General features: G+C 41.3%; 1 protein-coding gene across 5 annotated transcripts in view; it reads right to left on the minus strand.

Annotated features, from left to right (window-relative positions):
• Positions 1–18,166, minus strand: part of Cbl (E3 ubiquitin-protein ligase CBL) — a 468,900-nt gene that overhangs the window by 48,040 nt on the left and 402,694 nt on the right. For 2 of the 5 annotated variants that reach the window (XM_067136287.2, XM_067136285.2), the window contains one exon: positions 1,729–1,832. The exons of 2 other annotated variants lie outside the window; for them this stretch is intronic. In XM_067136287.2, the coding sequence (XP_066992388.2) occupies positions 1,729–1,832 (104 nt within the window). The remainder of the gene's footprint in view (positions 1–1,728; positions 1,833–18,166) is intronic. One more of the 5 variants, XM_067136286.2, reaches the window with a different exon arrangement.

Below are 18,166 nucleotides of genomic sequence, written 5' to 3' on the forward strand. Positions count from 1 at the left end.
TGCAGATAAATAATGAATGATTGAGGGTGGAAAAACAGCTCACAGAATGGCATTTATGATATCTTGTCTCTAAAATTGTTGAATGCAAGTTTCTTAGTTCAGAAAATCTCCCTAAAAGGAAGCTGTCCCTGTATATTGGCATTTATTTCCAAATCAATTTTTATAAAATGATCCACATTGTTTTTGCCAGTCAGTGTATAAACTATGAAGAATTTGAGACAGACATTTTCTAATATAACAAATCTAAACTACATCCTTCTTGGGCCTCAAATTCCACACATTCTTTAATGGAAAAATTAAGTTACACAAAGTAAATTTCTGATATCTGCACAAACATTTTAAATACGAAGGAAGATCTTGACCTCAAACTTCTACAGTTGAATAAGGAACTAAAATCACATCTAGAACTTTTCCCAGAAAACCTTAATTCCTTGACAAAATTAGCAACAAGCACCGTAAAGATGACCATCATGGCATAGTATCAATGAAACAGGGTTACCAATTGTCTGAAATGTTCATATGATGGTGATTTAGTGCAGGATGTCATGGCAGAATGCCATTGAAAGGGTGTGATATAGAAAGAAGTAATTTCATGTTTTACATACGTTCCATTTTATTGCGAGTGGATTTCCTCAACAGAAAAAAATCAAAATTTCTTTGCCATAATCAGTATACAGTATTTAGAAATGAAATGCATATGTTCTTTTCTGCTGCAGAGTGAAAAGTTTCATTTTGTACACCAATGTAATTTGATAATTTTGAAGTTTAAAGGAAGTCTCACTATAAATATTAGGGTTTATTTTGTAAATCAACAAGAATGGAAATTTTTCAATAACACCAGAAATGTCAAATTGCTCAGGATTTTTTTTTAAATGCTATTTTTTGGGGGTGTCGACCCATGTGGATCTTTTGCCCCTATTGGCACCATATTGTATGAACCTGCGTGTAATTGGAATAGCGGTAGTGTGGAATGTTATGTGTGAGGAAAGGAAGGACGATTAAGGACGTCACAAACACCCAGTCCCCAGGCCAGGGATATTAATCATTACAATTAAAAAACCCTGACCCGGCCGGGAATCGAACCTGGGGCCACCGCGTGACAGGCGGATGCGTTGCCCCCTACATCGCGGGGCTGGACAATTGCTCAGGATAGTTTGAAAAGAAGTCGTTTGAACTCTCAAATTCACCAATATGCACATTATTGTCCACGGACTTCCTGCAGCTGAGATTAATTTGGAAAAACTAACTGAATTGTTTCAAAACAGCTTCAATTCCACTGTATACACCCATTATTTTAAGCATTTTGAAATATAAATGGATCGAAACAAAACTGAATCAGTTTCTGTATATTCCCAATTTTATAGCTTAACAGCCAATTTTTAAACATCTGAATAGGTAATAAAATGAATGCATTGTTATGGAACACAAAACCTCAAGTAAATATATCATCTGAAAATTACTTCAGTGGTGTAATGATACAACAATACAAATGCCCATCTCAAAACTTTTATTTCCTCGACAATGGCCACTGTCTGTATACAGAATCTTCAACTATACTAACGTATTTCAAATAGAAGTTAAGAAAGTAATCTCCAAAACCCAGCTTTTTTTTAAAACGAGGAAAACAGGCAAAAGCTCAACTAAGTGATTTCATTTATTGAGCCCTTCTTTTTTTTTTTTTTTTTAATCGGAAGTGTGTCAATGAATAAATAGAGAATTTATTCTAACCTGAAGAAGATATATCAATTTCTTCTGGTTCCTGGGCTACAATCATGACCGTGCAGGTATTAGGTGGAGGAGGGGCATCCTCTTTGGGGACAGTTAAATGACTGCTGCAACCAACAAAACACAATTAAAAATTGGGTGCTCCTCAACCTCTATCAGGCATTAAAAGAAACTTCCAAACCAATCTATCGAAATAACATTCAATTTACAAAACAGAATACAAAACAGCAAGACAAAAATATTTTCCAGCAGTTTTAACCTTCTGACTTATTTCTTAAGCAACAACCTTACTTCAAAGATCATCCTCCTTATCTAATACATTACATATAGAAAAGATTTATGCAAGTTTCCAAAATGATTTACTCTAGGAGGATAATCAGGTAAGTTTCCATAGCAGACTTATTTTTTTAATGGGATATGCAAAATATTGGAAAGATGATAGCAAATTTGTGAAATTAGAAGGCTAGACTAACAGTAATCTGTAGAATGAGTATGTACAAAGTTATTAACAAGATTTGGAAACTCATTTTCCACATGCTATCTCCAAGAAGACTTACTATCTGTAATACACTCAGTGGCCAAAAGTCACGGTAAGGGGTGCCCCATTAGAAAATGTGCCCTGTATGACCCCAGAGTGTTGCAGCTAGCTGCAGAGTAGCTGAGCAATCTGTCACAGACACCAGTGTCGTGAAGATAGCAAAACGTCGCGAGTTAATCGACTTTGAACATGGGATGATCAATGGCACATGGGTCATAGCATTGTGGAGATTACATGCGTATTTGAGTTTCCGAGGTCAACAGTGTCGAGGGTGGATCTTCAATATCGCAGAGAGAAGGTTACCATCCGTGTAAACCGCCGCACAGGAACACCGCAGATGTTAAACCAACGGACATCACGTTGCCCATGCAGAATCATACTGGACACTCGACAGGCTACTGCGAGTCAGATCATTGCCCAGTTGAATGATGGAAGTCAGGAACCCATTTCTACTATGACTGCAAGGAGGCAAATGAACCGCATAGGCTTCACCAGCCAAAAACCAACTTGTGTACCTTTGCTGACACCTTGACACAGAGCCCAATGACATGCATGGGCCCGCGAACATCAGCAATGGACCATGGAACAGTGGCGGCTTGTGGTATGGTCCGATAAATCCCGGCTCCAGTTGTATCGAGCTGATGGGCGCGTGAGAAATTATGGATGCTGCGTGTAAACAGGTTGTGTCCAGGCTGGAGGTGGCTCAGTTCTGGTCTGGGCGGCATTCTCATGGTCACAATTAGGCTCCATAGTCTGGCTGCAGAGAGCACTGACAGTTAAACGTCATGTGGACATTCTTTCAGAACATCTGCATCCCTTTTTGGCCCTAGAGTACCCTGATGGAGATGCCATGTTTCAACACGACAATGCACCACGTCACCGCTCTGAGGTGGGGCGCAGGTAGTTGGGAGAAGCACTCCAGTGAAGTTACGACCACAGAATGGCCCTTCAGATCCCCTGATCTTAACCCAACTAAGCATTTATGGGATGCTGTCGATGCTGGTGTACGCTCCATGGAACCCTGCACCAACTACACAAGACCAATTATTGTGGGTAGCAGTGCAAGACGCGTGGGTCCAGATCCCTCCAGAATGATTCCACACACTGTAAAGTCAATGCCTCATGGTACTGCTGCCGTTTTGAGGGCTTGCAGAGAAGCAACTCGTTATCAACATCACATTTAGTGTCTTCCCATGACTTTGGGCCACACAGTGTATATAGAATGAATATGTGCAATGCTATCTAAGGTTAATAAGTTCATTTCCACATAAATTACATGCCATCTCCAAGAACGAAACAAAATGAATCATGTAGGAAAAATCCTTCATCACAACAAATTTAGCAGCACAAATATGGATTAAGCCATTTTACAGCCAGATGCCCTTCTTGATGCTGACCCTACATGGAGGGATGTACTCAATATTATGTGTTTCTGTAGTCGTCGGTAGTGATACTGTGTGTAAGTGAAGATGTGTATTAAGACAATCACAAACACCCAGCCCCCAAGCTACTGTAGATGAATGAACCAAGTGTGGTCAAAATTCTCGGCTCAGCTGGGAATCAAACCCACGGCCCTCTGAACTGAAGACTCCTACACTAACCATTTAGCTAACGAGCCAGACAGTAGCACAACTGACTGTTCTGTAAAATTATCATCTTCACTGCAAGAATATCCACATTTATTCTTCTTCTGAAAGCATCTGCCAGCAGTCAGTCACTGTGTAATGACAGTTTCACAACACTGCTATTTTTCAATCTCATCTTTTCCAAGTGAATATTTTGAAACTTGCTTGAAAACGTATCCATGAAGCATATTTTACATTCAGAAGGACAAAAGAAATGTTCACAAACATAAAGCTATGATGGGAATTTTCTCTACTTGCATTTTTATACATCAAAACTTGTAAATGGTTCGCTAAATGTGGATATAAACTAGAAGACTTATCTGTAGTAATACAACGATAGCTCCAGAATACACAGGGTGCCAATAAAATGTGTACACACTTTGACAGGAGGTATCTATTTCATATACTACACAGCTGGACCAAAAAACAAACAACAGTAATGTGTAGTATGATGTTCTGTAAACAGATATACTTTATTTTTAGGTAGATATATGTATAAAAATAGGTGTTTACTTCATGTCAAGTAAATTAATGTGAAATTCAACTTGTGCGTGGGTATTTCCTCTGCTGCGAGCCGTGCACCACACCAGCTCACCCTACTGTATTGCACTGTAATGCTATTACATTCAGACAGAAGACTGAGTTGTGGTTTCAGTAGTTAATCTACAGTAGCAACCGCAAGGCGCATCAGTGGTAAAAGACTGAGCAAAAAGTGCAGGTACGTTATGCTAGTGTTGCTATGCGAACAAATGAAGCCAATATTAACATATGATGTTCTGTAAACAGATGTGACTCGCATGACGTTATGCTAGCGTTCCTACAACAAAATGGAGTCCATATTATCGTTTGAACAGTGGGAAGTAATTTTGAAGTGGTATTGGAAAACCGAGAATGTCGTTGAAGTTCAACGGCAATGGATATGTGTGTACAGAAATGAACCACCAACATGAGTGACAACTGCATGCATTCGAGACAAATTTGAGAATCATGGTACCATATGCGATGTTCACCTAGGTACCAACTGATGAGCCCACCCTAGCACACGAGGGCGAAACGCTGGCAACCAAGAATGAGCTAGCTGGAAAATTTATAATGTCCAATAACGGACCATTTATATTGGTATTATAAATTTGCTCATTCAGGACAAATATTTCAGATTCCCTATGGGGAATCAACATCTATATCATCTGATGGCCAAGCAGGCATCAATTTTTAGTGATGAGACAAAGTCTCTTAGTGCATTGGCACTGCCGGTGGCTCCAGTTAGCCTACGCAGTGGCCTCCACGGTATGCACTAGCCAGCGTATTGGTAGGTGTGCTAGGTACCAACTGATGAGCCCACCCTAGCACACGAGGGCGAAACGCTGGCAACCAAGAATGAGCTAGCTGGAAAATTTATAATGTCCAATAACGGACCATTTATATTGGTATTATAAATTTGCTCATTCAGGACAAATATTTCAGATTCCCTATGGGGAGTCAACATCTATATCATCTGATGGCCAAGCAGGCATCAATTTTTAGTGATGAGACAAAGTCTCTTAGTGCATTGGCACTGCCGGTGGCTCCAGTTAGCCTACGCAGTGGCCTCCACGGTATGCACTAGCCAGCGTATTGGTAGGTGTGCTAGGTACCAACTGATGAGCCCACCCTAGCACACGAGGGCGAAACGCTGGCAACCAAGAATGAGCTAGCTGGAAAATTTATAATGTCCAATAACGGACCATTTATATTGGTATTAGATCAGGGAGAACTCGCACAGCAACAAGCCCTGCGTCCTCGGCTATGGTTCTGGAACGCTCTGAGCAATCACTGCAGAAATCTACAAAGCAATGTGCATGTGAGACTGGGATTAGCAGAGACAGCATATGCCATATTAATAATACATTTACGACAGGTGCTGAACGGAGGCTGCTATCCCATGCAGACCGGATAGTTCAAGCCTCTAAGATAGAAATTACACTGCTGCACTCAAACCACTGTAACTCGAAATGTATTCAAGATATCAACCTCAAACTTGGAACATGTATCACTAGGTTGCTTCATATTCTGTACGTTGTGATACTTTTCAAAGCAATACCATTTGTGGCTCCATTCAATAGTCTTTCTAAGCACAGTGTAGTATGAATGCCATATTTGTGCCATTCGTATACTCATTGTTTTCAAGTATGCAAGGACTTCTCTTTATAGCTACTCCCCGTTTAGAGTTAGCCGTTAATCATTAGAAATATCTAATTCACTGTCACTTGGTACCTATTATAAATGATTAATCACAATTACCGGTAGCTGTCAGCAACTGAATACGCCGCACAGTGTTAACATCAGCACCGATGCTCCAGGGATTAGCTCTACATATCTCACATTATTTTGTTAAATACATGAAGGTTTAAAGAAAGAAAGATGCAGCAATAATTTATATTCCAAGAGTAAACCATTTGGAACCCATAATCTTGCCCACAATTTTATCAATAATCAAGAAAATACAAGGTGCATAAAAGCAAGAATTCTCATAGCCAGTCACCTACTATCGGCTGTTACCTACTGTCAACTGGAAACTATGAGAATTCTCAGTGTTCATCACCCATGTAGCACATCAGTTAATGTATCTGAATATACTGTACCGAGGTGCCGCCTAGGGTTTCGAATGTTGTATGTTTTCGCTGTGGGACCCCGGGTCATGTGGCGAGGGATTGTCGCAAGGGCCGAAAGGTAACTGACTAGGCCGAGAAAAGGCCAGGGACAGGCTCATTAATTCGCCGTCGCCTAGTCAAAAGCATTGTACGACTCCAGGTGAACGTTTGTCATCCTGCCCTGCCGGATGTTTGCAGATAATGACCGAGAATAAGGGGGTGGCCCCATTTGTCAAGGCCGAGATTAATAATGAGCCAGTGACGGCACTCTTAGATACTGGAAGTGTTGTTTCCTTGGTAAGCGAGAAGTGGTTTGGTCTGCATAAATCTGTGTGTAAATTTCCCGTCGTCCACCCGGATTCCTTTACCTGTGTGGTTGCTAATTCTTCTAGAGTTCAGGTTTTGGGAGTTGTGAAGTGTAAGATTCGTGTTGCTAATTTTTCGTGGAAATTCCCTTTGTATGTGGTCAAGGATTTACCGTGTCCTGTAATCCTTGGATCAGATTTTTTGGCATACTCAGGCTTGGTTTTGGATATGCAGGAAGGGTCCTGCTGGTTCAAATTTTGTCGTGACGTTCGAATTCCTGTATTGCGGTCTAACTCGGTTTCTTCTTTTGCCGTGGTGCCCTTGTAGAAATAATTTATATATTTTCTCTTGAGTTATTTGTTTGTTTTAATCTTGTCAATCTTATGTTAATTTCAAGGACACTTCCTCTAAAGCATTACTTTGTCAATTTTATATTTTTCATCTAAACTGTGTTATGTGGCTGAAGATGTTGATAATATACGAAACATGTACCACTTTTGACCAATAAAAATTGCCTTAGGCAATCATTGTATCGACTAGGTGGAAAATAAATAAATACTTCATTGTGAATCTATTGAAGTGCGATACGGACCATGAAGCTGATTTTATGTAGTGCCCTCTGAGGTCGAAAAGAGCTCCGATCTTAGCCATTTGCCCGAGGATCAGGCCAAGCACATTAGGGAGTTGTGTGATGCCTTTCCCGAGGTTCTCACGGAGAAATTGGGGATGACTAACTTGTTGGAGTACAAGATAGAGGTCTCTGATTCTATTCCTGTTAGGAGTCCGCCCTACCGTTTTTCTCCCCCAAAAATGCAAGCATTGAAGGAGATCATCGATAAGATGTTGCATGAGGGAATAATTCGACCTTCAACGTCAGCTTACTCCTCACCCGTATATCTCGTGCCTAAGCCTCAGGAAGGTTACCGTCCGGTTTTGGATTATCGGGCATTGAATAAGAAGGTGATATTGCAATCTGTTCCGCACCCAGACTTGCATTCCTGTTTTTCGTGGTTCAGAAAGGCTAGGTACTTTACCGTCCTGGACTTAAACCAGGCATATTATCAAATCCCTTTGGCAGAGGAGTCCCGTCATTTGACAGCCTTCGCAACCTATTGGAACCTCTACGAATTTTGTCGTCTGCCCTTTGGCATTTCCACTGGCGCTGCTGTGCTTAGTAGGCTTCTAGATCAATTGTTTTCGGATATTAAATTCAGTTATCTTTATCATTATCTTGATGACATCGTAATTTATTCGGAAACTTTTGAGGAGCACCTTGACCACCTACGAGAAGTGTTGTCTAGACTGCGTAACGCTGGGCTGATGGTTAAATGGTCCAAGGTGTCCTTTGCAAAGCCGCAGACGTCCTTTTTAGGACATATAGTGTCACCTAATGGAGTTTCAGTTGACCAGTCTCGCACCCGAGCCATTGATGAGTTCAGGCCCCCACATGACGTTAAAGGCGTCGCCCGCTTCATCGGGATGGTAAACTTCTTCCGTAAGTTTATTCCTAACCTTGCTAAGCGTGCTGGGCCTCTTAACGCTCTCCGGCGTAAAGGGGTTAAGTTTGAATGGGATACTTCACAACAAGCGGCCTTCGAGGATCTGAAGTTGGCTATAACTAATGCTCCGATACTTGCGATGCCCGATTTCTCAAAAACCTTCATTGTTCAGACCGATGCTTCAGCCTCGGCGGTTGCAGCTGTTTTATTGCAGGAATCTGACCTGGGCAGACGACCTGTTGCTTACGCTTCCAGGACCTTGACTCCTCTTGAAGGTAAATACTCAGTCTATGAGTTAGAGGGTTTGGCTGTGTTGTTTGCCTTAGAGAGGTTTCGAATGTATTTAGAACATGTAAAATTTGAGCTTGAAACCGATAACCAAGCGTTGAGCTTGGGTCCTGGGCAAGCCTAGGAAAACGGGCCGTCTAGCTCGGTGGGCAATAAGAATCTCGGCGTTTCAGTTCGATGTACGGCACATTCGAGGCTCGGACAATGTTGTGGCCGATTCTCTTAGCCACATGTTCACTGATCAACCTGTTCAGGATGATGAATCTTCTGACCCTGAGTTCCTAACTTCTTTACCCCTGGCTGGGGCGATCTTGACTGATGCCCCGTTGTTATACCATGATCTTGCTAAATTCCAAGTGGAAGATCCTATCTTAGGGCCTATTGTCCAGCATTTGAAAGAAGGCAAGATTGTTAACCCATATGTGTTAAGGAACGGTGTGCCTTGCTGTCCCTCCCTCTCTGATCACAAAATGAAAGTTGTTGTTCCGTCGGTATTAGTACCGATGATATTTAAATATTTCCATGAAACTCCTTTGGCTGGTCATCTGGGAGTGTTTAAGACCAGGGAGAAAATTCGAGAAAACTTTATTTGGAAGGGGCTTGATGCTGAAGTCCGTGAATTGGTCAAAGCATGTAAGATTTGTAGGGTAAGCAAGCCTTCCTTAAATACTCGGGTCGGTCTGTTGTCTTCTACCCAGGCTACGCGACCCATGCAACGTCTTTTTATAGATTATGTAGGACCCCTCCCCAAGTCAAGGAGGGACGGCAATAGATTTATATTTGTTTGTGTCGATGGCTTCACTCGTTTTTCTTGGTTTTTTCCTACGAGGTTAGCCACGGCAGAATCCACCATAAGGTGTTTAAAAATCATATTTTCATCTTTTGGTCCGAGCCAGTACTTGGTGTCCGATAATGCGAGGGCGTTCACGTCAAATTTATTCAGGAAGTCTTGCTTTAGCCTGTCCATTACCCATGTGACAACGTCCCCGTATTACCCCCAACCCTCTTATGCGGAGAGAGTCAACCATAATTTGCGGTCTGCTCTCATCGGCTTCCAACATGACGATGTTTTGAGATGGGACACTTCGTTGCCATGGCTCGCCTTCGCATTTAATTCTGCTGTACATGAAGCGCATCAGTTTTCTCCTGTGTCTCTTATGTTCTCCTTCGTTCCCAACTCTCCACTCAGTAATCTTTGGAACATTGATGAGCTGTTACCAGAAAGGATTGACCCCCTTAACATCAGGGCAATTTGTAAAAAGGCTAAGGAAAACCTTAAGGTGTCCTATGAGAAGAAGAGAGAACGTTACAATGAGGGGCGCCGACCGACCGATCTCGCTGTAGGAGATAATGTTTTTGTTAAGAATTTCGTGCCTTCCGGGAAGCTCGCTCCTAGATTCCGAGGACCGTATGAAATTATTGATTTCTTAACTCCGGTCACCTTGTTGGTAAAGGATCCATCCGGAGACGGAGAGAGTTTTCCGAGTTCATCTTTCGCAGTTTTCGGTCACATTCTCCGGCATAATAACTTCATAAAGAACTTGTTCGAAGGCAAGGTGATGGGAAAGAAAGGCAGAGGAAAACCACGGAAGAAGATAATTGAAGAGGTAGTTGAGATGATGGGATGCCAAGGTTATGGAGAGATGAAAAGGATCGCAGAGAGAAGAGATCAATGGTTGCAGCGACAAGGCAAAGCCTTTAGATGATGATGATGATGATCTTTCGCAGGTGAAGCCTGCTTAGTGTGTTTTTTTTTTTCGGTACTGCTGCGTGGCAGTCTGTCTCGGCTACGGGAACCTTGGTTTCATGTGGTATGAGGCTCTAACCTGGTTATCTGGGGAGTTTTGATTCAATTTCATTCTCGTCGGAGATGTGCTCTCCCCTTAGTTAGCTTAAGCTTTTTTTTTTCTTCTTTAAACTGGATGTATTATTTAATGTGAGTCCTCCCGGAGTCCTATCGTACCCGTACTGCTCCTATGCCCCCCGGTCCGGTTACCTGCTCTGCCTTGGCCCCCTGTACCCTGTACCGGTGGATGGATATGTTTCGACACCTTTGCTGGCCTTCTGCTTTATTTTACAGTGGACTGGAGTATCCACCTACGCCCACTGCTCCATGAGAAGGGCCCCTCGTGTCTGCGATTCTTGGCGATCATCGACTCCAGCCGCCGTGTATTACGGATACCTAGTTCAGAAGGATTGTGTTTTCCAGCGTCTGATTTGCCTAAGGAGGCTCCGAGACAGTCTGCTACTGTGGCCGTTGTCCTGCGGCTGAGTGCCATGCATGCCGCTCAATGTTTGGTTGGGTTGTATCCCAGCTATGTGTGTTGCCGGCCCTGGTGGCCCACCTTTCCCCTGGCGATTGCTGGGGACATCTTCACTGAACTTAATCTACGTGATTTTCTTGCCATATCCCGAGATAATCTTGGCAAGGCCTCGCTTCTTCATTTTTATGTGTAGCAAGAATGTTAATTTCATGGATAATCTTGGCAAGGACTTGCTTCTTCATTTTTATGTACAACAAGAATGTTAATTTCATAGATAATCTTGGCAAGGACTTGTTCCAATAACGGACCATTATATTGGTAGGACTTGTTCCTTCATTATTGATGTACAGCAAGAATGTTAATTTCACAGATAATCTTGGCAAAGACTCACTTCTTCATTTTTATGTGCAGCAAGATGTTACTTTCATATACAATTATTATTATTTTTTTTTTTTGCTAGGGGCTTTATGTCGCGCCGACACAGATAGGTCTTATGGCGACGATGGGATAGGAAAGGCCTAGGAGTTGGAAGGAAGCGGCCGTGGCCTTAATTAAGGTACAGCCCCAGCATTTGCCTGGTGTGAAAATGGGAAACCACGGAAAACCATTTTCAGGGCTGCCAATAGTGGGATTCGAACCTACTATCTCCCGGATGCAAGCTCACAGCCGCGCGCCTCTACGCGCACGGCCAACTCGCCCGGTCACAATTATTTATTGTAAAGCAAGAACACTATTTTATATCCAGCAAGTATCCAAGATAATGAACTTTACGAGGCTGGATTTTGTGTGGGAAAACAGTTTTCCAACCCTAGGTTGGTGTTTTGGGGGGGGGGGGGGGGGGGAAGTCTGAACCGTGAGTTTTATCTTCCCCGGCCTTAATGAACTTGATATATGTGCAGCGCTCCTAGTGAGCTCATTGACATTTCTTGTAATTAATTGTGCGTGTTTCTGTCTATCTTGGCCATTGAGATGTTGTAATAAATATGTTCACTCCCTGTTCCTCACTTATGGCTCCATGGGCAAGGACTTGGTTCCGTCCTGGGGCGTCCCTCCGTATTTGCATTTCTTTTCGTATGTCGATCGTCTGCCATGCTCCCTCGCGTGTACTTACCCCCTCCCGGTTTCTCCGAGAGAGGGGGCGTGCTGACGTTGGTCTTGGGTCCTTCCCCTACCAGCGAACCGGTGTGGCACGCCGGCCGGTGGACACACTCAGCGCCTGCACTTGGAGCAGAGCACTTCTCTTATATCGAACCAAGGACCGTGAGGGGGGCATGGGAGGTAAGATCTTCAGGTTTTCTACATATTGGTAGGATGATGGGAGGAACTAGGAACTGTTGTAATCTGATAACAGAAGGCTTGGTGCCGAGGTATTATTGAGAAATTAACTTGAGGTGTTCTAGCTCTTATATTCTATGTTTGTTGTATCATAAGGAAAGAGCTCACGGAAATGAAATGAAGGTGCCAGAATGTTCTGGGCGTGTAGTTCGAGAAGCGATGGTTTATGTTTGTAATAGTGCCTGTATGGGATGTTAATTTTACATAGTTGGTGAGCTGTATATACATTGCAGCCCAGTTGTGATATGTTCGTCATTTATTTAGTACCAAGGCGCACAGTTTGTGTTCATGTTAGCCCTCTTGTAGGAGCAGAGGGTTACCTTTCACTTTTACCTAAGATTAATGATGAAAACGGGTCTAAACCCTCCTCTTAACCATGTTAGAACTCAAACGCTTCCGAATATGTTTATTTTTAATTATGTGTAAAATAAATGTATTAGTCAAGCTGTTCGAAAACCTTGTCTTGACATTATACCTCTGGGTTGGACCTTACGTTTATTAATCCAGATCCCTGGCCCGCTCTCCTTTGGGTCGTCCTGCCGGAAGAGTAACGGCACAGTATTATTAAGGAAAAATATGTTCATGAAACAAAATACCCATTTTCCTTGCAAAACATATTTTAATAATGAGAAATATATCCATGAAACAAAACAGGACCGGGTAATAAGGCAACGCCAGGTGTCGTGCATGGGGGAAATGACCAGGCTTATAGATAAAGCTCTCCACTGACTGACTACTGATGGAAAGGGAACAGCGAACGTCAACATGTGCAAAGGACGAGTCCATTGAAAGGTACAGGAGGGAAGGAAGCGGTATACGGCAAAACTATTAAGGAAGAATAAAAATGCATACGCCTGGTCTAAAAGACCGTGACGCGACCCCCCGCAGGTTAAAATCCACTTGTACAATGCAGGAAATATTACAAACTGATGTAGTCCTATGTACAATATTTGTGCATGTCCGGTGCTGGTATGATCAATGTCATTGTTTGGACATGCCTACCATCAGTGCATTTGGCATTCTATTTCTTCACTGGGAGAGGAATTTCCATGACGGAAGATCCAATCACGGTTATTATGGATTGGAAACTAAATTAAATTTGCGTACATAAAGAAACAGGAAATCAACAAACAAATTCTACTCATCCATTTCAACCTAAGCAACTTCTAGCACCACACTCAATGGACATCCTACTCTAACTTTTTACATGATTACATTAAAAAAAAAAAGCAATCAGGAAGCAGAAGGTCAATGACAATAAAATACGTAACTTAATCATTAAATAGAAAAAACAGAAAACAATAACCACGACTAGCTAATTTTCACCCTACACTAATTAACGGTGTGTACATGTACTACCTTTTTCAAAGAATGAAATAAATCTGCTAGAGAAGGGACTCAAATTCAATTGCCAGGAATATCATAATGTAAACAACGTAAAACAGCTAATTACGGACATAGAAATTGCTTGCAACAAAATCCCCTCTCTACAAAGAGAAATAATAAAAAACGTAGCCATCAACAAAGCCCTAAAAAACATCACACTGGGCTGTGCGGTTAGGGGCACGAAGCTTAAGCTTGCATCCGGGAAATAGTAGGTTCGAATCCCACTGTCGACAGCCCTGAGATGATTTTCCGTGGTTCCCATTTTCACACCAGGCAAATGCTGGGGCTGTACCTTAATTAAGATCAAGGTCGCTTCCTTCCAACTCCTAGGCCTTTCCTATCCCATCATTGTCATAAAACCTATCTGTGTTGGTGCGACGTAAAGCCACTAGAGAAACTTAAAGGGTCCACCTTTTCAATACAAAAAATGTAATAGTTTATTTATAACATGTATTTGCACTTGGAACTAGTTTCGACGCTGTTTGGCGTCATCATCAGCCAAAATGTGGGAAATAGGCCAGCATGTAGAACAATACACATCTTACAAGGAGATAAAAACAGGGATGAATATAGAAACAAATGAATCGTTGAGAAAGCAAAAGTTATACATATTAAAAATAACCTTAACCACACATCTTGCAGTGCAAAAGTAATCTTCTTGAATGATTCCTGAATATAAAACACACGCGCACACATTTCTGAAGAGCCAGCAGGCGGGACAAAGTAAAGTGAAACCTTAAGAGTTCTTCTGAGAAGAGTTCATAATTTTTTCTATGTTCCGACTAACTAATGAAGTCTCCCTTGAGTTCCTGATAAACATACACAACAGGAAATTCTCCTTCACTCTCAACAATAGCTATAAAGACCAACGGTAAATTTCATTTTAAATATTGTGCAGAGACGTGAAAGCTTGAACATGATGTAACTCCTTCATTTAACCCAATTTTTTACACAAGGTGTTACATTAAATAATACACATCTTACGAGGAGATAAAAACAGGCACGAATGTAGAAACACATGCATTGTTGAGAAAGCAAAAGTTATACATATTAAAAATAAGCTTAACCACACAACTTGCAGTGTGAAAATATTTGCCTTGAATGATTCCTGAATACAAAACGCACGCGCACACATTTCTGAAGAGCCAGCAGGCGGGACAAAGTAAAGTGAAACCTTAAGAGTTCTTCTGAGAAGAGTTCATCCTTCTTTCTATGTTCTGACTAACTAATGAAGTCTCCCTTGAGTTCCTGATAAACATACACAACAGGAAATTAAACAATACACATCTGACAAGGAGATAAAAACAGGGAAAGTTAAACATATTAAAATAACCTTAACCACACATCTTGTACTGCGAAAATATTCATCTTGAATGATTCTTGAATACATCTCCTTGTAAGATGTGTATTGTTTAATGTAACGCCTTGTGTAATATAAATGCCTACATGCTGGCCTATTTCCCACATTTTGGCTGATGATGACGCCAAACAGCGTCGAAACTAGTTCCAAGTGCAAATACATGTTATAAATAAACTATAACATTTTTTGTATTGAAAAGGTGGACCCTTTAAGTTTTCCTATCTTCCATTCTCAGTTCAATACGGACAAAAATGAAATTCTTAGGTTTAAATAAGTAAAGCCACTAGCATAAAAATAAAATAAAAATCACACATGAAAATTGTGCCACTCAATACTCAGCATTAAAAACAGTTAAGAACAAAATAAAGAACTACAACCTGATTATCACAAAAGTGGATAAAGAGAACGCACGGTCATAATGAAGAAAGACAGAGTATATAGCAAAAATTACAGAATTCATCAACAACAACAGAATTAAAGAACTATGTGATCCAACAAATAAATTTCAAAATGAAATAAAACAAGCTATCAAGGAAACAGACTTTATTCTCATAAAACAAGAAAAGAAAGCCTTACTATCAAAAATCCCAAACTCCCCACACTAAGAACCCTCCCCAAAAAACACAAAATAGTAAATTTTAAAGATGCACCAAGTTATAATTTAAGCAAACAACTCAATCTAATTATAAAAAAGAAAATCTCACTTAAAGAAGATAGAGCAATTAAAACAGCCTAGAACTAATTAAAGAACTAAATAAACCAAAAATAACACAGAGCACATGTATGATATCCTTTGACATCACCAACATGTACACCGATATACTAACAGATGAATCCATTAACATACATACATACATACATTATCATTATAGACTGTTATGCCTTTCAGCGTTCAGTCTGCAAGCCTCTGAGAATTTACTAAACGTCGCCACAATCCTCGATTTGCAACTAGTGTTGTGGCCTCATTTAGTTCTATACCTCTTATCTTTAAATCGTTAGAAACCGAGTCTAACTATCGTCGTCTTGGTCTCCCTCTACTTCTCTTACCCTCCATAACAGAGTCCATTATTCTCCTAGGTAACCTATCCTCCTCCATTCGTCTCACATGACCCCACCACCGAAGTCGGTTTATGCGTACAGCTTGATCCATCGAGTTCATTCCTAAATTAGCCTTTATCTCCTCATTCCAAGTACCCTCCTGCCTTTGTTTCCACCTGTTTGTACCAGCAATCATTCTTGCTACTTTCATGTCTGTTACTTCTAACTTACGAATAAGATATCCTGAGTCCACCCACCTTTCGCTCCCGTAAAGCAAAGTTGGTCTGAAAACAGACCGATGTAAAGATAGTTTCGTCTGGGAGCTGACTTCCTTCTTACAGAATACTGCTGATCACAACTGCGAGCTCACTGCATTAGCTTTACTACACCTTGATTCAATCTCACTTACTATATTACCATCCTGGGAGAACACACAACCTAAATACTTGAAATTATCGACCTGTTCTAGCTTTGTATCACCAATCTGACATTCAATTCTGTTGAATGTCTTACCTACTGACATCAATTTAGTCTTCGAGAGGCTAATTTTCATTCCATACTCATTGAACCTATTTTCAAGTTCCAAGATATTAGACTGCAGGCTTTCGGCACAGTCTGCCATTAAGACCAAGTCGTCAGCATAGGCCAAACTGCTTACTACATTTCCACCTAACTGAATCCCTCCCTGCCATTTTATACCTTTCAGCAGATGATCCATGTAAACTATGCACAGCAAAGGTGAAAGATTACAGCCTTGTCTAACTCCTGTAGGTACCCTGAACCAAGAACTCATTCTACCATCAATTCTCACAGAAGCCCAATTGTCAACATAAATGCCTTTGATTGATTTTAATAATCTACCTTTAATTCCATAGCCCCCAGGTATGGCGAACATCTTTTCCCTCGGTACCCTGTCATATGCTTTCTCTAGATCTACGAAACATAAACACAACTGCCTATTCCTCTCGTAGCATTTTTCAATTACCTGGCGCATACTGAAAATCTGATCCTGACAGCCTCTCTGTGGTCTGAAAGCACACTGGTTTTCATGCAACTTCCTCTCAACGACTGATCGCACCCTCCCTTCCAAGATGCCAGTGAATACTTTGCCTGGTATACTAATCAATGAGATACCTCGATAGTTATTGCAATCCTTCCTGTTTCCTTGCTTGTAGATAGGTGCAATTACTGCTTTTGTCCAATCTGAAGGTACCTTACCAACACTCCACGCTAATTTTACAACTCTATGAAGCCATTTCATCCCTGCCTTCCCACTATACTTCACCATTTCAGGTCTAATTTCATCTATTCCTGCTGCCTTATGACAATGGAGTTTATTTACTATCCTTTCCACTTCCTCAAGCATAATTTCACCAACATCATTTTCCTCCTCCCCATGAGCTTGGCTGTTTGCAACACCACCATGATGATTTCCTTTTACATTGAGAAGATGTTCAAAATATTCCCTCCACCTCTCCAGTGATTCCCTGGGGTCTATTATGAGTTCACCTGAATTACTCAAAACACTGTTCATTTCCTTTTTTCCCTCCCTTCCTAAGATTTTTTATTACTGTCCATAAAGGTTTCCCTGCTGCTTGACCTAGCCTTTCCAGGTTATTACCAAAATCTTCCCACGACTTCTTTTTGGATTCAACAACTATTTGTTTCGCTCTGTTTCTTTCATCTACGTACCAATCCCTGTCTGCCTCGGTCCTTGTTTGGAGCCATTTCTGATAAGCCTTCTTTTTACGTTTACAGGCTGCTCTCGTCTTCATCATTCCACCAAGATGTTTGCCTTTTCCCATCTTTACACACAGTTGTTCCTAGGCATATCCTTGCTATTTCTACTACACCATCCCTGTATGCCACCCATTCACTTTCTATATCCTAAACCTGCTTACTGTCTACTGTTCGAAACTTCTCACTAATCATATCCATGTACTTCTGTCTAATTTCCTCGTCCTGGAGATTTTCTACCCTTATTCGTTTGCAGACAGATTTCACTTTCTCTACCCTAGGCCTAGAGATACTTAGTTCACTACAGATCAGATAGTGGTCTGTATCATCGAAAAATCCCCGAAAAACTCGTACATTCCTAACAGATTTCCTGAATTCAAAGTCTGTTAAGATATAGTCTATTATGGATCTGGTACCCCTAGCCTCCCATGTGTA

The sequence above is a fragment of the Anabrus simplex genome, chromosome 1, assembly GCF_040414725.1.
Source record: "Anabrus simplex isolate iqAnaSimp1 chromosome 1, ASM4041472v1, whole genome shotgun sequence".
In the NCBI taxonomy this organism is placed as follows: Eukaryota; Metazoa; Arthropoda; class Insecta; order Orthoptera; family Tettigoniidae; genus Anabrus; species Anabrus simplex.